The sequence below is a fragment of the Strongylocentrotus purpuratus genome, unplaced genomic scaffold, assembly GCF_000002235.5.
Source record: "Strongylocentrotus purpuratus isolate Spur 01 unplaced genomic scaffold, Spur_5.0 spur5_contig_821, whole genome shotgun sequence".
NCBI lineage: Eukaryota > Metazoa > Echinodermata > Echinoidea > Camarodonta > Strongylocentrotidae > Strongylocentrotus > Strongylocentrotus purpuratus.
In genome coordinates, this window is record NW_022145526.1 from 1,825,172 (window position 1) to 1,843,940 (window position 18,769).

The 18,769-nt window shown below is 34.5% G+C and overlaps 1 protein-coding gene across 1 annotated transcript; it reads right to left on the minus strand.

Annotated features, from left to right (window-relative positions):
• Positions 1-13,885: 13,885 nt before the first annotated feature.
• On the minus strand, positions 13,886-15,983 carry LOC105444054 (secretory phospholipase A2 receptor-like). The gene is made up of 4 exons (XM_011677823.1): positions 15,903-15,983; positions 15,464-15,573; positions 14,857-14,987; positions 13,886-14,235 (listed from the first exon to the last, which is right to left on the minus strand). The coding sequence occupies exons 1-4, from the start codon at positions 15,981-15,983 to the stop codon at positions 13,886-13,888; spliced, it is 672 nt and encodes a 223-aa protein (XP_011676125.1).
• Between the last annotated feature and the right edge of the window lie 2,786 nt (positions 15,984-18,769).

The window sequence follows — 18,769 nt, forward strand, 5'->3', positions numbered from 1 at the left end:
TCATTCGCTTCTGTTATTGGCTTTGGATATTATCAAAACTTTCAATAAACATTTCTGCTACCTTTCCTTTCTTTACTAAAATTTGGTTATTTAGAGATTTTATATTCGAATTGGCATCCTTCTTTGGGAGTAACTTTTCATATCATTACCATTTCCAATGCAACGCTTCTCATAATATTGTTTCTTTAAATTCTTGTTCAGTACATTTGCCCTATTTCTGAATTCGTTAAAGTTTTCCCAGTCGTCTGTAGTTTGTGTTTATCAAATTTGCGTTTAAAATAATTCTTACCTCTTGCGATACATAAATATTCGTTAGTAATCCAAGGTGATCCCCTAGAACGTTTTCTTACTGTGACATACGATACATGAAGATCACAAATGTCTTTGAATTTACGTTTGAAAATATTCTACATATTATCAACATTTTAATTGTTTAAGTACAAATTATCCCAGTTTATATCCTAAACATCATTTAAACAAAAAAAGTCATTAAAGTATCTAAATGAACAGTAGGTACTCACAAAACATACTTATGGAGGGTGGTGGTTTTACTTTTGATATAAGGTAAATCAATAAATGATGACTTGGGCGGTCTAAGTGATCATTAGACCGATAGACTGTGTGCCACTTTTCAGTGATTTCAAATTAATTGACACAGTAATTAGATCAATAAGGGTTGTACTAATAACGGTTATACGTGTCGGGGTCCTGATCAGCTATTGCACATTGTCACACAGATCATTTATCTGCTTTGAAAGATTATCATGAGTTAGCATATTGCAATTTAAATCACCTAATATTACAATATCGTTTGATAGCGTACATTTATTTTCTAAATTAATTTCTAGGTTATTAAAAAATACACTACTACTGTTAAGGGGGCGATATACAATTCCAAGATTCTTTGATTTGTGATTGTGTAGTCTAATCTCTAGCCACAATAATTTCGAACTCACCGTCTTCAAGATCTGTTTTGTATAAAACATCCAACTCCTCCTCCCTTTTCATCTCTATCAAGTCTTTCGAAATGATACCAATCAATTAGTAACAATGAATTACGAATGTTTTCACTTAGCCATGTTTCTGACAAGTTCAGAATTTCGTACGGATTTTGATTCAAATAAAATTGCAAATCATCCACCTTTTGTCTAAGACTTCGAATATTTAAATGTGCAATTTTTAATCCATTACCCTTTGGAAAGTCATTTATAGAGGTACAGGTATTCGTACTTAAGTCATTTAATTGCGTGGCGACAAAATATGATTTCACGCTTGTGTTTGTATAATAATTTTCAAGGTTTAATATGACGTTATGATACTACTCCTAGACAGTTTGTTTTTAAAGGATGTAAACTGCACAAATAATGTATTTTTGTCAACGGTCCCTTTGCATCCATTGCGTCGTGATATGGAAATAACGAAAATATAATTCAGTTAGGGTTTTCTGCTTGGTATGATGGTATCTGTTGTTACAATATCTCGACCATTGTTAGTAATCAGCGAGGCGTCAACTTTATCTGTATACCTGTCAACCGAGCAATACACACTTGCATTGCACTGGGTTTCGTAGGGAAAGCCCCTGTATAATCAAACTCAGCAGTGTACTTTATAGCTATTACACTTTGGCGATGATAGTCTTGATAGACACATTGGCTGAATTTTCATGGTGCCAACCTTAGATGTGGCGTAAGCCCCATGCCGCAATGCTCTATGATAGTCATGCCCCTTAACCTAAATTAGACGTTAAAACGGACGCAAAACCTGATACTAACCAAGAACAGAACGTTCGAACACTTGAAAAGGAATTTTGCTAAATATCACTGGCCGTGGGCCCATGACACTTCTATCTGTGTCTCTTAAATCTTCAAATCACTTTGTCACTGCTCTAGGGTCGGCGTTTTCTTTTCATGACCGAGGGGGGGGGGGGGGGTGCGAAATGCGAGGGACGAGGGAGCGTAGTGAACGAGAGGGGCGAAGGGAACGGAACTGACTACCCCCTTGCAAGTTTTGAAGTTTTGTTGTATAAACAAAATACATTCCTTAGCAAAATTGTAGTATAAAAACGGAACACAGATTTTCGACAATATTTACTTGTAAGTTTTAATAATAATAATAATACAACAATAATAATAATAATAATTATTATGATAATTGGATTTATATAGCGCCTCTTCCTAAGGCTACAAGGCAATGCTCTCTTAGACTATCAACAATTTCAGAGGAGTTGTACAGGTAATTTGTTAGTTGTTTTTTGAAGGATATTAATATTATGCGAGGGAGCGAGAAGATTTTTTTATTTTTATTTATCTAAACGCTGCACTCTTTGGCCCTCCACAGCCTAAAAGTGTGTTGCAGTCTTTAGCCAGTAATTGCTATACATTTTTGTGTGTGCACTTTTTCAACTCGCTCCTCAAGTTTGAGATGCTGGTTGCCCGAATATCAAAACTTTAGATATGAACAAATGCCAAAAGTTAGAGTGTCTACAGTCCCCCCTCCCCCTCCCCGATTAGTACGCCTATGCTCATTAAAGGAGAATTCTATCCTGATATTTGTATAGTTTTACTAGAAGTAGAATGAAGGAAATAAACAGGTCAGTGAAAGTCGGAGCAAGTGTCGATTGAAATTAAGAAAGTTATGAATTTTGGAAGGTGCGACTAATAAAAAACAAATAAACAACGCTGTCATGTATTTAGCGAGGTCTCCTCCCATTTGTAATGTACCCCAAAATACACATATTTTCATTTAAAGAAGTTTTCAATCATACATTATGAATTATTGCAAGTATGATTTCATGCAACCCCTGTATGAAACAAATTTGTTCCATCATCAATAACTAAGACAATGTTAGTTTATGAACATTTCTGTAGAGAACACAAAATTGTCAGTCAGTGTTTCACCGATGACAACTACAAAAATGTAAACATTTTAATCGGATATTGTTCCACCTTCCATAATTTGTTTCCCTTATGTTTCTGCTTTTAATAAAACAAACTTAATATCAGGGTTGATTTCCCCCTAGATTTATCCGTTTTTTAAAGTAATTATGTGTTTCGAGCATTGAGGAATGCTTATTGTTGAATTGTTGAATTCAGCGTTATATAGCAATCAGTCAAATTTGACTATTATCATTAACTACATTTCAGTTGTTGCTCTGTGTACACGTGCAAAAGTTGAATGTCAAAACGAGATAGATTGACTGATGAGTGGCCCTTAATTAAACTGTGTTAGAACGGTAGGGGGCACTTATTACAAAAGAAAAGGACACTTTTAAAGTAAAATGGGCACCTCTAAGATTTGAAAAGATGCAACTATCGTAGGTGAAGAGGAGACTTATCAGAGGTAGTAAGAGGAACTTATAGAATTGTGGAACGGCATCTATTAGAAATAAAAAGGGGCATTTATCTGAAGTAAAAGGGGATATCTTTCCTATGTTAAAAAAGAGTCCCTTTACAGGTACTAGAATGGGGGGATGTGCCCCCTGCAACCCCTGCCCCCCGGCTCTGTTCTCCAGTCTATCACTTTGTGTTTCTCTCTCTCTGTATGCCTGTCTCTCTTCCCCTCTCTTCCTCCTCTCACACCCTCTCTCCGTTATCTCCTTCATTCTCTATCTCGCTCCTTCGGCTTCCTGAAATATCGCTGAACTTCAAACAATCACCTTTCAATGATAGGTCTTTATTGTATATACTACAGAAAGATTATGTTGAGTCATGCCGTAACATTAAGACAATTTTTTACGATCCTTTTTCTCATTGCAGAAGGTCATACCATAAAACGCAAAAACAAATATTTAAAAAAAATGTTTACATAAAATATAATATATTATTACCCATTGAAACTGTGGCCTTTCACTGTGCATTCGTTATTCTGCCGCTTAAAAGCAAATTCAACATTTTCATTTCAAACATTTACGTAATTCATCCCATGGCTCCCTGACATATACTGCTTTCTTTCTTTCGTCTTATTTTCGCCTCTCTCATTTCCCCCCTTTTTTTTCATTCTACTTTTTATTGAACTTAATCTACGTGCTCAATAGACTGTTTTTAAATATACGAGCGAATCTAAAATTTACAAGCTTAGCTTTTTACTAGATTACCCTATATTTCATGACAACTAAATTTGTCTAATTACAGATTGAAGACCGTCAGTAGTCTTAACTAGTTTGGCTAGGATGGTTTATACCACACAGCGAGGTCACTGACAGGTGGCTATCTCATCAACTCAGCTCTAAAATAACATAAGAAATAGAGGATCATGGGAGACCAACAGGCACCGATTGGGGAAATTTTCTATATAGAGGGAGCAAGCAGCTACAAGTAGGACAGTGGGGCTTTAAATACCATGCAATTGTATTTATATCTTCGTATGTTATTTCGACTGTATTTTTACTTTCACGGCCTGATATTACTGTATGTATTTGTACACCTATTGAAAGAACAATTCTTTTCATTCCTGTTGTTTATTGCTTATGATTTATGTAAGAAATGTGAATCTTTGTGAAAGATGAAGTATGAAGAAGAAAAAAAATGAAAGATAAACCAAAACTTTTTTGAAGCCTAAAACATTAGACACAACTTTCATATCATCGTATTTTTACTAAAATTAGAATGGTTTATTTTTTGAATAACTATCAAATGAAAATATGTTAGGGGAACCCATCTCACAAAAGGAACCTTATTTACAAGCATAATGCTTCTAAGGTTTCCTCTTCATTACTGTAGATTAAGTTAGCATCCTTTGTATTTAATGACTTGCATGGAATCGTTTTTATAGTTTTAATATTACCTATCTATCTAATATATTTATACGTTTTGTTACCTTGTAAATGCGTTACTTAGTAAATTCTTTTCATATGCAGATAAGGTGGAAATAAAACCTAAACACAAAATTTAAAAATTATTCACCCATGTATTACAAATCTAAAAATGCTTAAATAATCAGACGGATTAGTTTTGTTAAGAAATGTTCAAAGTGCTAATTGACGAGTTTAAACAAAACAAAGTAAGTATATTTTGGAGGTATTCTTTATTGTTTGTACATTTTTTATGTTTACATAATGTGCATTCTATAATTATATTTATCAGGACTCACATTTGATATGTGCCTGAACATAAAAGTTGACTTGGATTACATAATCTAATTCTATTGATTAACTTCTAATTCTAATAGTTAATTATTAACTAAAAATACACCTTTACATAATACACGCCTTCATGTTAATTTTAATATGCATAATCTATGTCTATCTTCAAAACTTATTTTTTATATTTTATCGTTCAAATCTACTACCGTTGACCTATTAATCAACTTGAATTCCACTGCTTAGTAGTCGTAGGAGCAGCTGTATTAATACTAATACTACTACTAATAATAACAAGAATAATAATTATTGATTATTTATTCATTATTTTCCACTAATGTAGTAATAATGCTTATCATCAGTAATAACAGGCAATAACACTAGTAATCAATACAGACAAAAAGTACAGTAGAACATTGTATATTGTCCTACTAATATATCAAAACACAATTAACAATATGGAATATGCCTTCGTACTTTATGGCATACGTGTATATACATGACTCAATAATTTTCCCTCTATTTGCAACTGCATGATACATTTTCATGTCCTGTTAACGATTGAACAATATAATTACTATAACCTCTCCTTACGTTTGCAGACAGAGGATACTTATAGACCTCCCAAGAAACAATAGGTTTATTCATTAGTCATTAGTTTAATTAGTTATATTATTTTGAATTCAGGGTCAGTGTTAGTGTTAGGGTCAGGGTTAGGGTTAGGGTTAGGGTAGTATTCCAGTTTTTATGATGTCCTGATAATGTATCATTTAGGGTTATATATAGATGTCCTGTTAATACAACATGAAAGGTTATATATATATATATATATGATATATATATATATCCATTTAAAGAAACTAATCCCATCCACTGACAGACAATAACACTATACGGATCAATACAGAAAAACAAGTACAGTAGAACATTGTATATTGTCTTACTGATATATCAAAACACAATTAACAAGATGGAATATGCCTTCGTACTTTATGGCATACGAGTATATACATGACTCAATAATTTTTCCTTAATATTTGCAACTGCATGATACATTTTCATGTCCTGTTAACGATTGAACAATATAATTACTATAACCTCTCCTTACGTTTGCAGACAGAGGAAACTTATAGACCTCCCAAGAAACATTAATAGTCATTGGTTTAATTAGTGTTAGTGTTAGGTTTAGGGCTAGGGTAAGGGTCAGGGTAATATACCAGTTGTATGGTGTCCTGTTAATGTAACATTTAGGGTTATATGTAGATGTCCTATTAATACAATATGTTATGTCGGGGCCTTTTTACTATTTGGTGCATTGTGTCGATGTCATGTTTAATATGTTTTTCCAATTTCTCACCGATTTTGAATGTAATTATTTCCTATTTCAATGTCATGCTTTTGATGTCTTTTTATACATGATTTTGATGTAAACGCAATATGTAAAATACCACAATGAATTCCCATGTCATTATTGGACGAAATAGAATTGAATTGAATTGAATTAAAGAAACTAATCCCATACCCTGACCTTCATGTATTGGTGGGAACTAAGGTCCGCATCTATTGATTTGATTTGATTTATTTACCAACAACAGCAATACATTTCATACAATGATTTTACATATACAAGAAGAAAAACTATTAGATGGTAAAAGTGACCAGATAATAGCATATGTGCTAGTCGAGCCTAACCCCTTACACAGCTTAACAAAGTATTTTGGTACAAATCAGTTTAGAAAACGTAACAAAACAAAAAATAATGAATTTACTATTACAATCGATACTTTAAAAAAACAAGAATACTCAACAATGTCTTACAATATACAAACTGATAATGTAAAATATAAATTGTGTAAATAAGCAAAATGTACCCAAATTTGTTAGGCATGACTGTGTGAGTCAAAAAGGAAATAGGAAATATTTCAACTGATCCCCGATATCAACAGATCTGGGAGTAACGAGAATAGATATGGTAAATAAAAACAAAGGAGCACAGGACACAGAAAAGAAAGCCTTTTTTTCTTTTTTACTTTTCGTCATGGTATTCTAATATGCTACATGATGGTAAACGCCCAAATCCATCAGCATAGTTATTCTTCCACTCATTAAGATACACTTTAATATGTCACGATTAGTTTTAAATCATGGTTTCATCGTCACTGAATTAATAATTGAAACATGGACTTATTTAATAAATTATGTCTCTCAAAATTATAAAAACTTGTTTTTCTTGATAATTCTAGATCATTGTTGGATCTTTCTTCTTCTCATAATATATGCAAATCTTAATTAGCACATTAAGACTGTATTTAATGTTTGATTATAGTAATGTTTCAATGCCTGGTACGTTGACATAATCTTTCTCTATGGCGTCATTCAATTCTTCGTAGTTAGCTCCTTGATCAAGTTTCAGGGTATGAGGGTCGGTAAGACGTTGCACCCAAACTATGGAACACTATACCATTAGAAATAAGACAATCATCATCAGTTGAAATATTTAAGAAGAAACTTAAGCACCATTTGTTTATGTCGTAGTTTTAATATTGTATAATTATGTCGTAGTTTTTATAGTGTATAATTATGTCGTAGTTTTAATACTGTATAATTATGTCGTAGTTTTAATATTGTATAATTATTTTGATGTTGTACAAGAGCGCCTTGAGCAGTCTTTTAGAATGGATATGTGCGCTTTATAAGTTGACATTATTATTATTATTATTAAGAGTCTAAGCATCACTATTCAGATCCAGGTAGGTATGAGGGTCGGCAATATCATTGTAGCCCTGAGCAACGGTATTAATATCTTGGTAGGTATGAGGGTCGGCAATATCATCGTAGCCCTGATCATCAGTATTAATATCTTTGTAGGGATGAGGGCCGGTAGGAATCTCGTAGCCCTGAGCATCACTATTCAGATCCTGGTAGGTATGGGTGCTAGTATTAAGATGTTGGTAGGTATGGACGTCTGTCTGTGACTGATCAAATACAGGGTTCTTATACTGCGGAGACGAACCGGACTCCTTCCCTATAGACTTAGTAGAGGCTGATTCATTGCTGAAAGTTAATGATATGAAAGCAAAGATAAATTTCATTGACGAAATGCATAATTAAAGGAATTATCAAGTCCCAATAAATAAATATATAGAAAAACACATGGGAATTGGTATGGTACTTCTGAAATGCATGTCATTAAAATAATAATCCTTTCAAGAGAGTAGCCAGAACATTTTAATAGCGTTATGCTTTAGGATATATACATAGGGTACCAATAAATAGGTACAAATTAACTCCTGTAAACATGACAACTGATATGTGGGAATTAGTACAAAATGGTACTTCTAAAGTACATGTCAGTAACATCATAATTCTTTCAAACATGTTGCCCTGGTTTCCCTTTAGAAAGCGTTTTGCTTCATTATATTTACATTGAATAGCAATTTAAAAAATGAAGAAAGTAATTAAATAAATTTGTAAATGTTCTAAAAATACAATCATACTTCAGCTTGTATTATCATGTCCATACGGTATTAGCCCTATGCCATGGGGAAATACGATGATAATGGACTAATGAGAGGGACAAGATAAGTACAAGGTATCTCTCTAACCTTCTTCGCTTGTAAAAGATGATGATGAGCACTATAACGATAACAATCACAACAATAGCACCAACAGAGCTTCCTACGACAGTTGCTGTTGAACCTGAAGGAACTCCAGTTGAATCTGATTGTGGTGGAGAAGAGGACGATGTGGGAACTAGGATGGTATAGAAAGACAGGAGTTAGACATACCGAGGGAGCATTATATAGAGTTGATAGATAAATGATAAATGAATCCGGTACAGTCAAACCTGCTCTAGTGACCACCTGTCTTCAAAGACTACATTTCCTGGCTCCATTAAGTGGTCTTTATCGACAGAGCTTCACTGTACTAGCATATGATCATAATTGATTGTAATGATTAATGGTATGTGAACAGACCGGTCCCAATAGGTTGTTTGCACAGCTAGACATGATGATTCACCGTACGGAAAGATGTGCGTGTGTGCGTATGGCAAGCCGTTTTAACATTTATTCATATTTCTTGATATCAAGAATTCTATTCTTGATATCAAAAAATGAATTCTTGATATCAAGAAATCGAATTCTCGATATCAAGAATTCAATTCTTGATATCAAGAACTACCATTGCTTTACAACGTAAAATTATTTCTTGATATCAAGAACTACCATTGCTTTACAACGTAAAATTATTTCTTGATATCAAGAAATCAAATTCTTGATATCAAGAATTGTTGCAGTAAATGATTTCGAACGCAAAAGTATTGCACGAATTCATACTGAGCGCGCCGTTTTAACATTTATTTCTATTCTGATTTCGAACGCAATAGAGTTGTGCAGGAAAATAATTCATCCTGCCTGACCAGTGCGGTGTGGGTTGTCGAAAGTCAATGTATCGCTAGAATTCAACTAATGCAAGAATAAATGTTGCCAGTTTGCAGTGCATTTACCGTCACTGTGATATATATTATGTAACAGAATCACCCCCGTTTGTTCATGGAACAGCCCAGGGTCCAGTGGGGGGTGTTTGTTTAGGGTAATTTACATAAATTCGCCTTGTAGAGCATCTCAAGGAATGCATGCCACATCCTAACTTACAGTGCAGACCGAAATACACAGAAAAGGAGTGCAAGATAATCATATACGAAATATTTTGCCATTTTGAAGTGCATTGAATGTCTATGTGAATGTCCTTGTAGACAATAGAAAATATTTTGTTGGTACTGTTTAGCCATGTTTTTAAAGCAATTTATTAATATGTACACTTATTTACTATGCCATTACGTTAAAAACAGAAACTTAATGAAGGCAACATGCATTTTTATTCTGTTAATTGTTTGTCGGTTTACGGATGGAATGAAATCGCGGCATAGGAATATTCAAAAAGAAAATTGGCTTTTTAAATCACATCGAAAAGAAGTTGCGTTGGGAAAAAATAATCAACATGAAAGTTTGGGACTTATCTCGGCCCCTTTTTTTACCAATGAAATTTATTCAGCATTGTTATGAACCTTCATATGTCATTTTCAAGTAAATTAAATGATTGTACCTTGACATGCTGATCCAGACCATCCTAGCGAGCAATCTCCAGGACATTCTCCAGTGACGTCATCACAATCTGCCCCATCAGTACAATGACATTCTTGAAGACAATCAGCTCCAAACATACCATCTGCACATGCTTTAGGACGAAATAGAAGTGATAACGAGATTTGTAGATCTGTGGAGATATTATTCAGTTAATTTGCTCCGCATAATATTTCAATTCACATTCGCCCTAATATATTATCGAAGTAATACACAGGTGCCAGTTCTTAAACCATGATAATATCCATGCATATATGCCAATATAAATCCTCTTTTAAAATATACATCTTAGACAAATTTTGCGTAGGAATTCGGATTTGAAATGTGCAAGTTGTGTAAAACGAAAGGTTAAAATACCTTTTGTATTTCAAAGTTTCTTCCTAATGTCAATAATGCTAACAGTCGTTTAGAGCACTAACTTTCATTGCAGTAGATTCCTGTATATCCAGCTAAACAGGTGCATCCAAAAGGATCGGGTAGACAGATCTGACTTCCAGCACACTTGTCCAGAGGCTGACCGGGTCCACATTCAAATTCACAGTCCAAGCCAAACTTATGCATCCCACACGCTGCATGAAAATGTATATATTAGAGTGATTAATTTAAATATAATTAAAATGTTCTAAAATATTCTACAATTTCAGAAGAGTCGAGCATGTAATATTCAAAAGTATTAAAAACATTCAAAACTGTTATGTCCCAGGCAGCAATATTGTTTTTTCTTCTTGTTTTGATTGGGAAAAACGTCTTTTTTTGTCATTATAATCATTAGCAAATAATTATTGAATTAAATTAATGGTAACTTGTGGAAACAAAAACAAGTGAAAATGGTTCATCCTCTCACGAAGTTCATTTATAATAACGAGTGTTTCATTATCCTTACTGATATCATCATTTATTATGTTTATCATCATTGTGTTTTTAAATAATTACATATAAAACATTTCTGTTCAATAAGTATAATAATCAGTATTAATAGCATGGGCAACTTTGACATTTGTTTAACTCTGATTGTACATGATAGTATGTGTTAGTATGTTTTTTGTGGTTCTGTTTCTTTTTTTTTCCTGTGTGTGTGTGTGTCTTAGGGGTAGGCTTTCATATAAGGAATCCCTCCTTTCTGCCTATCCCAAATGTTCTCATAAATTGCCATTGCTATTTGTTATCACTATCTTGTTTTTGTCATTCCATTCTGTATTTGTATGTTTTAAGTGATTTTATGAAGAGTGTTGAATAAACTTTGAATAAACTGTGAATTGAATTGTCATCATTATTGTTGTTATTATACTTATTACCATTACTTTATTATCATCATCATAATCATTAGACTTTATTTTCTCTTTTTGTTTTCTTCATATTTTATTTCCCTTTCCTTCTTCTTCTATTTCCTTTTCTCCTTATTATTATTATTCTCTTTCTCCTCCTTCTTCTTCTTTTTCATGTTCTTCTTCTTTTTCTTCTTTTCCTTCTTATTTTAATATTTATTGTTGCTGTTATTATCATTCGGAATTACCATTACAAAACAATTAGTATATAGTTGTAAAGATTCATTTTAAGGCAAAAAATGTATTGGACATAGAAATTGAAAAGTTTCCCATTGTAGTATTTTATTATTTTTGTTTTGATTGTGAAAAAAGTCTGTTTTTGACATTTGTAATCATTGGCAAATAATAATTCAATTAAACTAATAGTTACTTATGGAAACAAAACAAGTAAAAATGTACGTATTAATAAAACTAGTGTTTCATTATATTTAATAGTTTTAGCATTTTTTTTTAAATCATCATTTTTATTAGTGTTATTGGCATCATTATTGTTTTTATTATACTAATTACGATTATTTGTAGTACTGTCATCATCATCATCATTATCATCATCATAATAATTGGTCTTCTTCTTTTTCCTCTTTTCCTTTTGTTCTTATTTTCCTTTCCTCTCCTTCTTCTTATATTTCTTAAACATTATTATCATTCGTCTTCTCCTTCTCCTCCTTCTTTTTCTTCTTTTCTTCCTCATCTTTCCTTCTTATTCTTGTAATTGTGGTTGTAGTTATTATTAATAGGAATCACCATCATACAACGATTAGTATATCATTGTAAAGACTCATTTCAAGGCAAAGATTTTATTGGACATAGAATTAAAAAGTTTCACATGGTAGTATCTTCTTTAGGGATTTCTTAGTTTTACCTTGGAAGCAGTTCTTTCCAGCATGACCAGGGGGACAGATGCATGTTCCTGAGAGTTCGTGGCATACACCTCCATTATAACAACTATCACACAAACGATCGCATAATGGTGGATTCCATCTTCCATAAGGGCATTCTGTTAATTCAATGAAACATGAACAACTATAATGTATATCCCACACGTACGTTAATCCCGGAGATGGGTGTTATACCCCGTCACACACACGTACACATTTTTTAAGGAGGGTGGGGGGAGGGGCTGTACAAAATACCCCAGAATAAGGAAATCAGTCATATCTTTTAAAGTTTTGAAACGGTTGAAAATCAAAACTTCATTGTAAAAAGTTAAAACCACACCATTAGGCGATGAAGCTGAGTGTATTTTGTAAATATGTGTTAGTCCTCGATTAGGCTTTATACTACAGAAACTGTCATTCAATCACGAAAATTACAACTTTGCATTCATCGATATTCCTTATTCTTTACTATCGTATTAACCAAAATATATCTGGTCGGGTCGGGTCAGTTTTTTTCTTCTTCTTGATTTTTGTTTTTTTAATGAACATAGCTACAAAGCTGAGGGGTAACTAGTGTATTTATACCCTTGCGACCAATATGCAATTATTTATTTTAGATGTGTAAGGAAGACGAAATTCGAACCCTTTACGATGAGTCTTATAAGGCTGAATTGATGTAGTTCCAATGTTCCATCCATGTACGTCACATACACACCGGCGTCTGAGACAGATGCAGATTGGATCGTGTGTGATAGACTGTCAGAACTCATTCCAATAAGTGAATTAGCCCAGTCTACATCAGTTAATTTCCGCCATCTTATCCCGTCTTCTCCCACCATCCCTGTCGTGCTCATCACACTGAGTGTGATATCATCTCCAATTTGTATTGTCTTTGTAAACCGACCATCACTGGGTTGCAATTGACCTATAAAGAATAGGAAAGAAAAATCGACAACACCTTACATTCGAATTTTATTTTTTTGCTGATTCAATTAAATTGCGTCATCACGTCTTCCATTATCTCTCTCTCTCTCTCTCTCTCCCTCCCCCTCTCGCTCCATTTATACTCCGTTATTTTTTACATTGTAATTAACTAAACATTCTTAGAATAAAACTGGACAGTAGGGAGAAATGAGTTTCAAGCATTCGTAGTTATAATATTGAGGAGTACTTTGAGTTTCAACATAATCATAGCATTTGCTTTTCAGAAATATTTCAAATGAGTTGAAATTGTTTGTTGTATCATAATTTTAATATAAACTATTAACAATTAAATTGTTAATAAACTTACCAAATTTGCATGTGAAAAATTGATGTGTCCCAATTGTGTCTTTAGAATGTAAAATTTTAGAGCTTACATATGAAAATGTTCAACAAAAGCCCTCACTCAACAATTCCACCTCGGATACTTCATTATAATACGAAAAACGCACACACTAATTTACTAGAGGTATGAATAACTTAGTTGTTAACTGTTTGTGTATATGTACGTGAAGAAAGAAGAATGCCAAGAGGAACAGATGTCATTCTACTGGCTGTCACTGTAGAACATTCGAAAAAACCCAAGCCCTCCATAGTAGCTGGAAGAGTCTGTCTTAATACTACAGATGATACAACATTGCTGTCTCCTGGAGCTGTGTAACTATCTGAAGTTATAGACTCGGTCAGACGGTTGAGTCTTCTTGTAGAGAATGTGAGAATCTCTTCATTCTCTGAGCCGAGTAGACAGACAAATGAAGCATTCACCAGACCTCCTCCGTATGGTGATTGAGTAGCTGCCATTAGACGTACAGGAAGGATCTGTCGCGGACCTATGGAAAAAGCATTATGTTTTTCAGGTTATTGGTGTTCGCCTAGCATCTTCGTTAGAGGAGAAGTAAGGGGAAACATACATAACGTTGCCAAGGCGATAACTTATCTCCAATTCAACTTTACATTTCGTATCTTATCATAACGTTTTGTACCTTTTGATAAATACAAATACATGTTCATACATATATTTTCTAACAAAATTGCCTCCACTTCTAAAACCGAATCTTATAACAATTCATGGGAAACCCAATCTAAATGATATATGACACTTTATGAAGTCACTTTCCCTCGAGTTATCAATTGTAGATAAATCCTAAATAAATAGGAATGTTAAATATGCAGATAATATATTTCAAATGATAAAGTATTTCCATTTTTGCCTCGAAAATACTGTACAAGCATCGATTACAATGAGTGGTGATATTCTGTTTTGAGAGGATAACAACTACGGATTCAAAATAGTGGTTACACAATATTAGAATGTCATCAATCGATATGTTGTTTCGTTTGTGGAATTTCAAATGTAATGTAATAAGGTAGAACGAGCATCGTTAGAGCATGGACTATCATAAAGGAGTGCCCCTGAATATAGATAATAGAAATATAATGACAATACTCACTCGGAGGTTTTTCACATGCGAACCTGAGGTAGGATGTACATCGTCGTTTTCTCCATCCGTTATTAACCTGCTGATGAACACATCTTTCATTCTCAAATAGGGTTGTATCACCATCCGACCAAGCAGGAAATCTTAAAAGGTAAAATATGTTCCAAACAGCAGTGTATTATCACATTATTAATTTTAAAAAACACTTTAAAGGGCATTATCATGAAAGGTTGAAATCGTTATTTTAAGGGTTTTAATTGAGCTAAAATGTGTATTAGTTCAATGTATTTACAGTATAGATATTTATGCATTCCTTGGTAACTATGATCTTGCATAAGTTTAGGCTCCATGAGGTCCGCATATGAAACGGGTGGGGGGGGGGGTGTGGGTCACATCAACCAATTGGAAAATACATTCCAAGTTTTATGAATATCAACCTGTTTCTCAGATAATCATGTTATTAAAGTTACACACCAGTTTCTACCTGTTGCAATTTGTCTGCATCATGATATGATCGCAGTTTGTCATGAGTAGGGTGTGTGAGATATTGTCGTGTGCGTGTGTGTGCGTGTGCGTGCGCGCGTGTATTTCTGTGTGAAAAATACAGTTTATCACATACCCATTATTATCGAGCGGAGTGCCATCAATCCATTGGAACGTGCCCTCTTGATTGATATCATCGAGTCCAAACCAATACGAGTTACCTCCGGCCAGCTCAATGAGATGCAACTGTTGATTACGTTGAGAGAATAAATCGGAAAGAGAAAATCACCGATGAATATTTTTAATGTGCCATGATCATGACTGTGGGATAATGTTATCGATATGTAGGCTTATCACGTTGATACAAAGCTTCTCCATAACCTTTTACACCCTTTCCCGATTGTCTTCGAATAACCTACCAGAATATCTATTTCTCTTACATATTGTTATTGTTTCTATTTTCGGTTTGTGCACATACAATTGCTAGATTAAAGCCCGTTAAAATATTTATCACGTTTTATTTATGTATTCCATCCTTCGGAATTGAACTTCTTAATATCACGATGCGTCCTTACATTGATTTCTTCTGTTTTAGGCTGGACAAGATCACCTCCCTGAGCCTGGCAGTACTTTCTAGCAAATGAGTATGACGTCATCCAGGATTGAGATATATAGTACAGGGTTCCATCAAGGCGACTCCACTTATATTCTGGAACGTCTACATATTGATTAAAACGAGGTGATTGCCATTATTAGATGTTCATCGTGTTATACGACTAAAAGAAGAAAGAATTTCAAACAATTACGCATCATTGTATTTAATCATAGTCATACTGATAACACCTGTAGCCGAGGCTGAGAAGATCATGGAATCACTCTTCGGCATGGCACTTTAATCTAACCTACTCCTCTCCACCCAGGTGTTTTTGGTATACCTTCTCCTTTTTGGGATTTACACTATGTGCGTCTGTAAAATGATACCTGGCAAGAGTACTCCTCAGAGAGTGAAAAATATGCACATATTGCTTGAGTGGACAAACCTTGACCCGATGTCGCAGATGATAATAAAAGGTTAAGAGATATTGGATATGCAGCCCTAAATAAACATCGATATAAGTAGGTTTGTTAACATGCATATTTGACCTTAGCATGACCCCCACAGCACCATACCGTGAAGGTCCCAAACTGCATCTGTGACCCAGGCTTGGTGACAATACGATTGACGGTTGCCCAAAAAATCGTCAAAGATAATCTTCCTGGTAAACTTTAACATATAACTTCAAATCACCCTTGACCATTGCATGTAATATTTGAGATCATTATATAATGTGAAGGTCCCCCGAGAGCAGCTGTGATCGAAGTTTGGCCACGATAGGATTGACGGTTGCGAACATACTTGTCACCAGAGAATTTTGCAGGTACAATTCGTGACTGACGCCATTTGAATCCCTTATACTTGGTCTACATTTGGCCTGCGATTAGTCTACGGAGCCCGTTTCCTGCCGGTATCCCCTTTCCCGTGCGGCCTCCGTACGGAGGCAGAAGATGTGCGTGAGATTATCGTACGGAGTCACGGGCTCCGCAGGGCTCCGCGGCCTCTACAATTTTGTTTCGCAGAAAGTTATACAAATATGAAAAATCGTAGGCCCTTAGTCCGTAGACATGTCGTAGGTCTCATTGCACAATCCCCGCACGGGTATCGCGCGGAGAACTCGCGCTGATCGCGCAGCAATCGTACGGTTTTCTGGTGAACATGGAGGCAACACAAAGCTTGAAAATGGCACGGTAGTTGCACGGTCACAGTGCCTCCTCCTCGCAACCTTTGCACGGAAGCTGCAAGGGCTCCGTACGATTTCCGTGCGAAAGCTGCGGAGACTGCACGGCTACTGCATTGAAATTGCACGACTTCCGTATAATCTCCTAGCAGCCTCTGTTCGGATTTGCCCCGGCCTGCCTCCTAAGGCCAATACATAAAATGGCACGCTGCTCGTAGATAATGCAGCATAATTACCCTGGCTTTAGCAGTGCAGCTGTTACACGCGCTGCGTTTCAAGGAATCAATTCCTACCACGTCCCCATTTACTTCACCTGGGTGGAGTGTGGCAAGTCAAATGACTTACCCTGATGCCGTTCACATATGAAGGTTTTCTTGAAATTACACGGAATATCAAGCCATCCCATGTCTGAATCGGAAGATAGAGTGGCACAATTTTCATTCCCATCGTTGTTGGGTTCAGGGTCCCTCCATACTGAATACCTGTGTGTATAGAATGAAGGAGAATGCAAAACCAAAAGCATGCAGGAGTAAACAGATGGTTTTACGATAGAATGGTTTTAAACAAAACTTGTCTTAAGACACATTTATTCAAAATTGCTTTTTATAATTGACTTTAATACTCTTTTTGCATTGACGTATATTTCATATGTACTGTCATTTGTAGGATTATTTCCTTTTTTTGTTTGTTTAATATGTCATTATTTATCATTGTATTTTGTTTGTTATAGCATTTAGAGACTCCTGTGGTAAGCGCTTTATAAGCACCGTTTTTACCAATATTATTTTTAGTACAAAATTGTGTGTCTTCTTTCTTATTTTTTGGTTGGGTATAGGGGCGGGGGTTGTATAGGCAGAAATTAAATCCGAATTCTGATGATTGGATTACAATGACCTATGTTATATAAGTGCACTGTCTTATAAATTTGCTTTAAAATGTTTACTTCCGAAAGTGGATTTTGAGCCGAACCATCCATAAGAAAATATCTCAATCAAAAAGTAAGCTTCCCGACATCACTTTTCAATCTAAATCGACAAAGAACCAATGAAGATTAATATATACGAAAAGCATTGTATGCACTACTGTTTCAACGATATTATTGGATTGCATATTAAAAAGTTGTATTTTTTATGCGGAATATTGTTTCTTTTAATATGAAAATATGTATTTACCAGTTAAAACACATCGTCCCTTGCATTACGACATGCAACATTCTTTTTGTTTTCGTTATTAACGACTGCAATAATCGGATTATCAAAACAAAAGTTAGTGAGTGTGATCACAAAAATTATCACGCATAATCTGCTTTTTAGACCAACAAATTACATCAAATCCTTTTTTTTTCGAGTTACAATTGAAAATGTCGGCGATTTTTTTCTTAGTTTTTGTTTAATCTATTTTTTCAAGCTGCATAAAACGAAAGGAATATTTTTACAAATCATATAATTATAGAATAGTATAAGTAATTTAGAGTTTGGCAGTTTTTTCAAAGTAATAACGATTATGTATGCATTATAAAGTTATTGAACCTACTGTAAAGGTGTTCCGTCGATCCATTTAAATGTGCCTTCATCAGTTTGGTCAGTCAAACCAAAAAATACAATGCTATTTAATCCCAAAATCCTGCCATGAAGAAAGGTCTGGTAAGAGGAAAACAGATATGTCAA